Source organism: Antrostomus carolinensis, unplaced genomic scaffold (assembly GCF_000700745.2).
Source record: "Antrostomus carolinensis isolate BGI_N321 unplaced genomic scaffold, ASM70074v2 scaffold3901, whole genome shotgun sequence".
NCBI classification, from domain to species: domain Eukaryota; kingdom Metazoa; phylum Chordata; class Aves; order Caprimulgiformes; family Caprimulgidae; genus Antrostomus; species Antrostomus carolinensis.
Window position 1 is genome coordinate 1 of NW_010291850.1, and position 9,056 is coordinate 9,056.

General features: G+C 48.4%; 1 protein-coding gene across 1 annotated transcript in view; it reads left to right on the forward strand.

Moving 5' to 3' along the window:
* Positions 1–232: 232 nt before the first annotated feature.
* LOC104531751 (microfibrillar-associated protein 5) overlaps positions 233–9,056 on the forward strand; it is a gene marked incomplete at its 5' end in the record, with an annotated part of 10,898 nt that continues 2,074 nt past the window's right edge. Inside the window, 7 exon segments of the mRNA XM_010176744.2 lie at positions 233–340; positions 343–373; positions 762–824; positions 3,921–3,968; positions 5,749–5,784; positions 7,693–7,728; positions 8,486–8,521. Of these exon segments, the coding sequence (XP_010175046.2) occupies positions 233–340; positions 343–373; positions 762–824; positions 3,921–3,968; positions 5,749–5,784; positions 7,693–7,728; positions 8,486–8,521 (358 nt within the window).

Below are 9,056 nucleotides of genomic sequence, written 5' to 3' on the forward strand. Positions count from 1 at the left end.
GAGAGCGGGCCCGGGTGCGCCACACGGCCGGGAGAGCCGCGCCGCTGCCGCCGGCCCGGGGGAGCGGGAGGAGCGGGCTCCCTCCGGAGGACAATCGCCTCAGGAATGAGGGTGTGGGCCGCTCCCCCTCATTCCAGCCGCATGATGACACCGCGTCCAGCATCGCGCTCGCTTCTCCTCCTTTTTTCCTTTTCTTTTCTTTTTTTGAAACCCCCCCTCAAAAATAATAAAAAAATGGTATTTTGAAGCCAGCCCAAAGCAGAGCGTGTTCCGGGTGTGGCTGCCTGGGATTTACCCAATAGCCAGAGTGGGGGGAGCACGGAGGGGACAGTCAGAGCGGTGCTGCTGAAGGGAGCGGAGCCCCAGGGCTGCAGTAAGTGATGGGGACCCTGCCTGCTGCCCGGCGACCCTCAGGGAGATGAAACAGAGAAAAGAGTGGAGGGAGAAACAAGGGGAAACTTCTCTTTGCATTGCTGGGTGAGGGGGGCTTAGCCACCTGGGTGGGAAAAGAGATGAAGAGTGGAGAAAGGAGGTGGAAAGAGAAAGCAAGCAGATGGTGTTACATCTTCAGTCCAAAATGTTTCAGAAACCTGGAAAACTGGCCAGATGAGGCAGGATGCAGGTGGGAGGGAGGCTGGGAAGGCCAAATGGGCTTTGAGAGGGGAAGAGAGGCAGCAAGCAAGGAGTTTCTGTTCAGTAGGGAAGGGTCTCTCTGTTCCTACCTTAGCTTTCCTCTTAACCCTCTCTCCTCCACTCCACAGGGATGAAGACCTCTGGAGCCTGTGTCCTGTTGTGTCTCTTAGCTCTCTCCTTGTCCCCAGCTGGTGAGTCCTTACGCCGGGGGGAGGATGTCTTCCCCACTCTGGCCCCACGGAGTTTCCTACACAGGCTAATGTATAATGACCAAAGGAGAGAGATGCAGACATACAGATGGGCAGTGAAGAGGGAAGGAGCGAACAGGACAGGCAAAGTGGATGCAGGCTTGTAAATTTAGGAACTGGTTCCCATATATATCCACTCCCCAGTATGTACTGGGATTCACAAGAGACAGAGGTCCACAGCTTCCACTGAAGGGATGTTTGGGTAGGCAAAACTGCCGGGTCGAGTTGAGAAAGGGTTAGCTGTGCTTTGTGCTTACCGTAGACTGCTGTCCTGCCTGTGTCTGCATGATCTCCCCAGTGCTCCACAAAACTTCTCTCACAGTTGTGAAACATTTCTGGGGTTGTTTAGAGAAGAGGAGGCTGAAGGGAGACCTAATTGCTGTCTGCAACTACCTGAAAGGAAGTTGTAGCAAGGAAGGGGTGTGTCTTTTCTCCCAGGTAACAAGTGATAGAACAAGAGGAAATGGCCTCAAGTTGTGCCAAGGGAGGTTCAGATTGGATGTCAGGAAAAACTTCACTGAAAGGGTTCTCAGGCAATGGAATGGGTTGCCTAGGGAAGTGGTTGAGTCCCTATCCCCGGAGGGATTTAAAAGATGGGTATATGGGGTGCTCAGAGATCTGGTTTAGTAGTGGACAGGTACGGTTGGACTCGATCTCAAAGGTCTTTTCCAACCAAAGGATTCTATGGTTTGCTGTTACTAGCAGTTGCTGCTGGAATGGCCCCATTGCCAGGGGGGTTGTAGCTTTTTGTATAGCTGTTTTGAGAAACCATAGTTCAAACCACTCTCTGCTTCTGTTGTTGTTTGTTCTGTTGCTCTACTTCTGTGTTTGCTTGGGGTTAACTTTGGCAAAAATTCGGGTAGGATGAAATTTGTTAAAGCAAAACCACAAAAAACAAAAAAACCCAAAACAAGAGGGCAGCATCTGACTTTATAGTCATAAGACTCAGACAGCGAAAGAAGTTTAATTCCAGTGAATGGAAGAAACTTCACCTGGGAAAAACTGTATGCAGGGGACAAATGATGGCACCTATCGCATTTAAATCTGGTCATTCCGATCTGCTCTCCTGGTCCTTCCCTCATGCTGAAGTCTCATTCTGCTCTCAAGAACACTTTTTCCTTTAGAGGTACACAGCAGAGGATGACATGTTACTGCAGGGGGGTTGGACTAGGTGACTTTTAAAGGTCCCTTCCAACCCAAACCATTCTATGATTCTGTGTTTGTGACAGCAAAGCAGGGAGGTGAGGCACCCAAGAGATGAGCTTGTAGGTGGCCTACAAAGTTAGAGGCAGAAAAAAAAAAGGCTGTGTTTTTTATGATGTATGAAAGAGGCCTGAAAGGAGTATTTCTTACTTTTGTGTATTTCATTTTAGCGTTTCTGGGTTTGTTTTTTTTTTGTTTTAACTCAGAAAACAACAGGAATCAGTAGTTGGTGTCTCATTGTCTCTTAGTTTTGGGTAAGCTACAGATTCAGTGAATTAGGTTTGCCAATTTCTCAGACCTCAAGGATGAATTTATTGCAAGTTGGACAATAAGGTCCAATCGTTTATAAAGCATATGAATTGGGTACCATGGCAAATGGAAATTGAAGTGATTGGAAATCTAATAAAGTCACCTCTTGTCTCCTCTCCTCACATATAAAGATTTCACTTCACTTGCATCCTGTTGTTTGAGAATTGGACCAGTTTTCTAGTTATCTCCTAGGGAGGAATAATAAAAAAAAAACTAGTAAGAGCTGACTTTTCAATGTTGTAAAAAAGGAGGGGAGCCTCCTCCCTTTTTCCCTGACTCCTGTTTCAAATCTGGCACCTCTATCCCCTGCAATGGTTTCAGAATTTGTCTCCTTCCTTTTGTATCAGAAGGAGATGAGAAAGTGTTCGATATAATTTTTGTCCTCTATGCGTTACCTTTAAGAGATCAGCCAGGAGAGGGAGAGGTTTGGGCTGCCCTATATTGTGCACTTAAATTATTATACACGCCTGGGTCAGGCACCAGCAGCTGAGCCTTTGCTGGCAGCTGGGTGGGGAAGGGAATAGCAGGGTCCAGTGACTCCTGTAATGCTGGAGGATATAGAGGTCCCAAGGGTCTCTCTGCAGCCTGCGAGTAACTGCTCTTGGAATGAGGAAGAACTAAGACAAAAGCTCCAGATCCGAAAGTTTTGACCCAGGCAGTGCTCCCATTAACAGAGAGCCAGAGGCGGAGTTCATCAGACATAGCAGGGTGCACTGGTTGTTGGGCTGGTCCTGTGCTCATCCCTGCAGTGCCCCGGATCACTGGCTTTGTCCTGCCAACTCCTTCCTTCATCCCACCCCAGCTGTGAAGGCATTTTCCTCCTCTGTGGCTAGCAGGAAATATTTTCCTGTTCCTGGCTGCTGTAGGGAGCAGCTCTCTCACCCTTTATATTTGGACAAACAAATAGTCCAGCTCAGTTTCAATTTCTCCTCTTCCACATGGCATGCACGGCTAAGCCTTCATCTTTCTCCCTTTCCAGTGTACCCAGGGGCTGAGAGGAGAAAGATCTTCTGCTCTGTCCTCCATACTCAGGCGGGATGATGGACCACATAATTATTTCCCTAAAGAGCTAACCTGCAATTTGTTTCTTCCTGTGCCAATGACTCCATCTGTGACCCTAAGTAAATAATTTCCATGACTCAGTTTCCTCTTTTATGAAATGGAGATACAGGGATTTTCACCAACGTCCCGAGCAGGGAGGAAATGTGCAATTTGTTTTAAAAATGCATCAAATGGGGGATCAGAAATGCAAAGCTCAGTAGTAGATCTGGAGGTATTTATGTCTTGTCCCTGTGCCTAGCCTTCGGCTCTGGTGAAAGCAGCAGGGATGGGGTCAGGACCTGCTGTATCCACACATCTGTGAAGAACAAACTGGAGGCTGAGGCAGAGTGGAGAGCATTTCTCCTTTCAGCAGAGGGCAGTGGTGTCTCCTGGACAGATAAACTTATCATAACAATTTCACAAAGCCTGCAGACTAGAAATCCCTCTCTGTGTCCTTTCTTCACTCCCCTCTCTCTTCTCTTGCAGACTGGTTGCCATGGGTGGTCAATGGGCAAGAACTGGAAAGTGCAACTGGTAAGTGTTACAGGCATGTTATGTGCCAAAGACTGCTCACGCGACCCAGGTGTCCTCTGTAGTTACAGCTGGTTTAATTACAAACGCTGCTCTCTGTTTCCTCACCTCTCACACTATGAGCTTGCCCTGCAGTGAAGATTAAACAAGCCCTCCAAGACAACCTGCTAAGTGTTGCGTGTTCTTTACAAATAATTCACTGGTGTTGGGGTCCTGAACACTTAGCTGAAGCGCATGAAGTTATATTCACAGTCCAGGGTAGTGGGAGATCCACCAGAGCTGATAACTCTTCAGTCATGAGATGCCTGGGGAACTCTACTGCTGACTGGGAAAATCCCAAGGCAAGGGGTACACAAGTGGCATGGTGCTTTGGCACTCCTGTCTCTTTTCCACCTAAACTTGAGGAAAAACTTCTTTACTGTGAGGGTGACAGAGCCCTGGGACAGGCTGCCCAGAGAGGTTGTGGAGTCTCCTTCTCTGGAGACATTCAAAACCCAACTGGACATATTGCTGTGTGACCTACTCTAGGTGAGCCTGCTCTAGCAGGGGGTGTTTGAACTAGGTGATCTCCAGAGGTCCCTTCCAACCCCGACCATTCTCTGATTAGCAGTGGGGCCACCGCGAAAGGGTATTGATTGGTCTCCATACTGGCTGTGTTGTTGGGGTTGAATTGCTTTATCCCTCTGGACCCTTTTGCGTTTCTGTGACATGGTAAGATAAAACTAATGTATGTTTGTGCCATGCTTCAGCACTGAGAGGAACCACAAGGGCCTGCCTTCACACTGAAGCCCTGGGCATCTCCCAGACATGATCCTGTCATGTGGAATACCTGGGGTTTCCCAAAAGACTATTCAGAAGCCAGTCCCAAATGTATCCACCAAGCTTCCTTTTCCTTCACTCTATTCCTCTATCACATCTATCCCATTTCAAAGAAACTCACCTGCTGATGAATTTCTGCAGTCAAGGCTAGGTTCTGGAGTTGCCTCCCTCCTTCTCTGCAGCAGGTACCTCAGCCATGTGTCCTACTGCTGTGGGAGCCATCAGCACCTTTGTTTTCATCATCAGATGTTTTTCTTTCCCATTGAGATGCCCACAGGGGCCCTATCTGAGAAGTCAGAATATGAATCCAGAGTTCAGGAAGGGTCGATGCAACATGTGCAGTAAGAAATCCAGTCCCAGGCCAGACACTGAAAAGGGGGATGGATACAGGTGGGATGGGGGTACTGGTTCTGGAGCACAAGTGTGCTGAGTTCCAGGCTGAGGGAACTGGGGTTGTTGAGCCTGGAGAAAAGGAGGCTGAGGGGAGACCTTGTGGCTCTGTCCAAGTCCCTGCAAGGAGGGTGTAGAGAGGTGGGGGTGGGTCTGTTCAACCAAGGACCAAGTGACAGGACCAGAGGAAATGGCCTCAAGTTGTGCCCAGGGCAGTTGAGATTGGATGTGAGGAAGAATTTCTTTGCTGAAAGGGTTCTCAGGCACTGGAAGGGGTTGCCCAGGGCAGTGGTTGAGTCCCCATCCCTGGAGGGATTTCAGAGTCGTGTAGACACAGTGCTGAGGGACATGGGTTAGTCGGGGACTTGTCAGTGTTGGGTTCATGATTGGATTCAATTATCTTAAAGGTCTTTTCCAATCCAGGCAATGCTGGGATTCTGTGATTCTGTGTTTGTTTATATATTTGCTGGATTGGATGAGCCACCCATGGTGGTCAAGGTAATTCAAGCTAGCTATGGCTAGCTGTGTAAGGAACCATGAAGACAAGCTCTCTCAAGGACATTCTCTTTTCCAGGTGAAGTGAGCACCGACTCTCTTATCAGCACCTCAGGTAAGCTCCTATCTCTTGACATCTTCAGGCATCTTCTCCCCATTTCACCTTTACTCCTGCTTGTATAGCCCCAACAGTTACGCTCAGAAACTCCTCTTACCCACTTTTGACAGCTGGCAGTGCTCTTTCAGTGTTTGTGGCTATCTGGGAGTACTTTCTTTGCAGGGAGATGAATTTGTGGTGACTTAATGGCCTGTTCTCCAAGGAAAAGCCATTCTTCTGGTGTACCAGGGCTTTCTGAAGCTGTTTGCACTGCGGGAAGCCATGAAATCCGAATCTCACGTAGCCTGGGCTTCCAGAGAAGGTTGCAGAAAGGAAGAGACTAAATGACGACAGAGAGAAATTGGTCAGATTCAGCAGTTAACTGGGCAGCACTGGGACACAGGCTGTGTCTCTGCTGACAGCTAGCAGCCATGCTTCAGTGCTCAGGAGACAGAGGTGGCAAAAAACCCCGAAAGATAGTAATAAAACAAACTCTTGAGTGGTGGTGGGATGGGGAGGTGGAAATACTGTTCTTTTAGTACTGTCTTCCCTGCTGTGCCTGCAGCTGTGTCACTGGGGACAGCAAAGTGTATGTGAAAGGGTAGATGGAGGACACTTGATGATAGTACTGGAACAAGGGGTGATGGCTTGAAACTGGAAGAGGGGAGATGGAGATGAGATGTGAGGAAGAAATTGTTTGGTGTGAGGGTGGTGAGACAGTGTCCCAGGTTGGCCAGAGAAGCTGTGGCTGCTCCTCCCTGGAAGTGTTGAAGACCAGGTTGGATGAGGCTTTGAGCAACCTGGTCTAGTGGAAGGAGTCCCTGCTGATGGCAGGGGGGTTGGAACTGGATGAGCTTTAAGGTCCCTTCCAACTCAAACCATCCTGTGATTCTGTGATGAGCGCTTGTGGCGAGCAATGTGCCTCCTTAGAGAGCCAAGCCTTGATGTGGAGATAGCCCCAGGGGAAGGACACAGAGCTGATGGAAGTGTATCTACAAGATAGGCTAAACCTGCTGGACTTACAATGGGGAATGGTGGAGGGGACTGGAGGCTCAAGAAGGAGCCTCCGCACTTTGCCCATATGAGTCTTGTTTTGAATCTGGCACCACTGGCCTCAGCGATGGTATCTCTGCTGAGGCAGTCTCTCAAACGCATCCCTTTGAGATCAGGGGACCAGGCAGAGAAGGGAGAGGGAGAACACATCTGGTCCATGGTATGGTTCGAAAGACAAAGGAGAGGCAGCAGTGCTTGACTGTTGCTGGAAAGTGTGCTTTGTGTGTACGAGAGCTCATCTGAGAGTGGTGTCCCCTTCTCCAGGACACCAGTTCCATGGTCTCTCCTCTGTCCTGTGACTGCTCATCAGCTGACTAGAGTATTGTGGGTCAAGCTGACCAGCTGTCATGGGACAGCACTGGAGGAGAAAAGTGGAAACACCATATTTTATACACAAGGTGCATTATTTTCCTGGTGGGGATGGGAGGTGAAGGCAACCTGTGTCGGTCTGGTGTTCAGTGTGTGAAATCTGACAGTCTGTAAGAGGGTAGATAAGACTTGGTGTCCAGACCAAACTGGCAGTGGCTAACCTACATCTAAACCTGAAAAGACTACATGTGAAGCCTTTACTTTGGCTTCAAAATGCATAGAGTTGAGGGATCGAGAAGAAACTCCTCACAAAGGATGAGCCATGGGGCCAATCTCTGCTCTACAGCATCCCATCAGCTCTAGGACACCCAGCATAGTTTCAGGGAAAGCCTGCAGTTACTCTGACGAGTCAGATAACATCACGATCAGCACTGTCTATGAACCAGATGTGGGATGGCTGCTGGTCAGGAGTGGTGAGCCATTGGCAGAACTGTGGGAGGGGGGGAAAGAGGCTGAAAGCTCAAATGAAGATCTTTCAGAACATCACATCTTCTCTTTTTCCAGCTGCAGCTGTCACACCACCTGTGCTCCTTAGTCCTGGTGAGTTTATTCTCAGTTCACAGCCAAATGTTGTGGACACCCTTTCCCTCTTCTTGCCCAGCTTCTTGCACACCCAGAATCCTGCCTTCCCTGACTGCTACTACCACAGCCCCAACGCCCAAAAGACTCCTACCCCCATCTCTTTTGACATTACGGCACGTGAACAGGAGAACTAGAAGTCCTCTTTAACTGCTGATGAAAACTTGCACCTGGCAGTCAGTTCTCCACATTCCTTCCCAGTTTATCACTGGGTAAATAATAAAAGGTACTGGTTTACTGTGGTACGGGTTGGTTGCTTTATCAGAAGGAACCTCCTTGTCACAGACATTAAAGAACCAGCGGTCTGAGGATGCTGCTTCTTGAAGGAGTCACTGTTCCTTAGTAAGAGACAGTCAGAGGCTCCTTCTCTTCTTGCCTAGATGGACAGCAATTAACAGCAACAGAATACATTTACTCAGCCTTTTGAATTTTAAGTCAAGATGCCCTTGCAGTGGAATTCTGAACACTAGTGGTAACACTTTATGGTAAAGCTTGGGCAGGTTTTTAGCATCGTTGGCAGGGTAGCTGGCACTAGATCCATATTGGGTTTGTACCTTCATTTATGGTTTCACATCAGTAACAATGAAATCTTCTTCCATGGTAGAAATCACAATGAAAGGCTCTTGAAAGAACTTTCCAGTTACTTGTTTTGAGTAAGCTGATGTCTAGGAAGGAATCCTGGTTAATCACACTAACTTTCCTACCCTCTGTCTTCCAGTTCAGTCTGACAGCGAAACAACGACGGCTTCATCAGGTACGTTTAAGTTTGTTGCTGCACCCCCTCCCAGACCTGCTTTCACCCATCCTGTTACCTTTCCGGGCAGGTGCTGGCTGAGCACTGAACTTTATCTCCTGGAGAATTCCCTTTCCCGCTTCCTTGAGTTAAAAGTAGTGGAGAATGATGGTAGTGGAAGCTGAAGTCTTCCCCTGGGTGGCATGCCTGGGAGGTGACTAACCGGCAGATCACCAGACCAGACATGATGGATCAATATTCTGTCATTGTCAGTGGCCAAGAGCTGACATTTCAGAAGGAAACATGAGAAATCCCACCATAGTTAGCTATGGGATTGATCGTCCAGAAAAGAAAGGAGCTAAATTGTGTCCTATAGTGTGAGATTGCAGATCTATGAGAAATGTGTCTTAAACGAGCAACCACAATTTACATTTTCTTTCTGTGTGTCTGTCCCTTTTCCAGCATGTGCCTTCTGTATTGAGGATTCCCAGTGGGCTTGTTTTGCATTTCACTCAACTTTCCCTTACTTTTGTCTTACGAGGCGAGGGGATCAGGA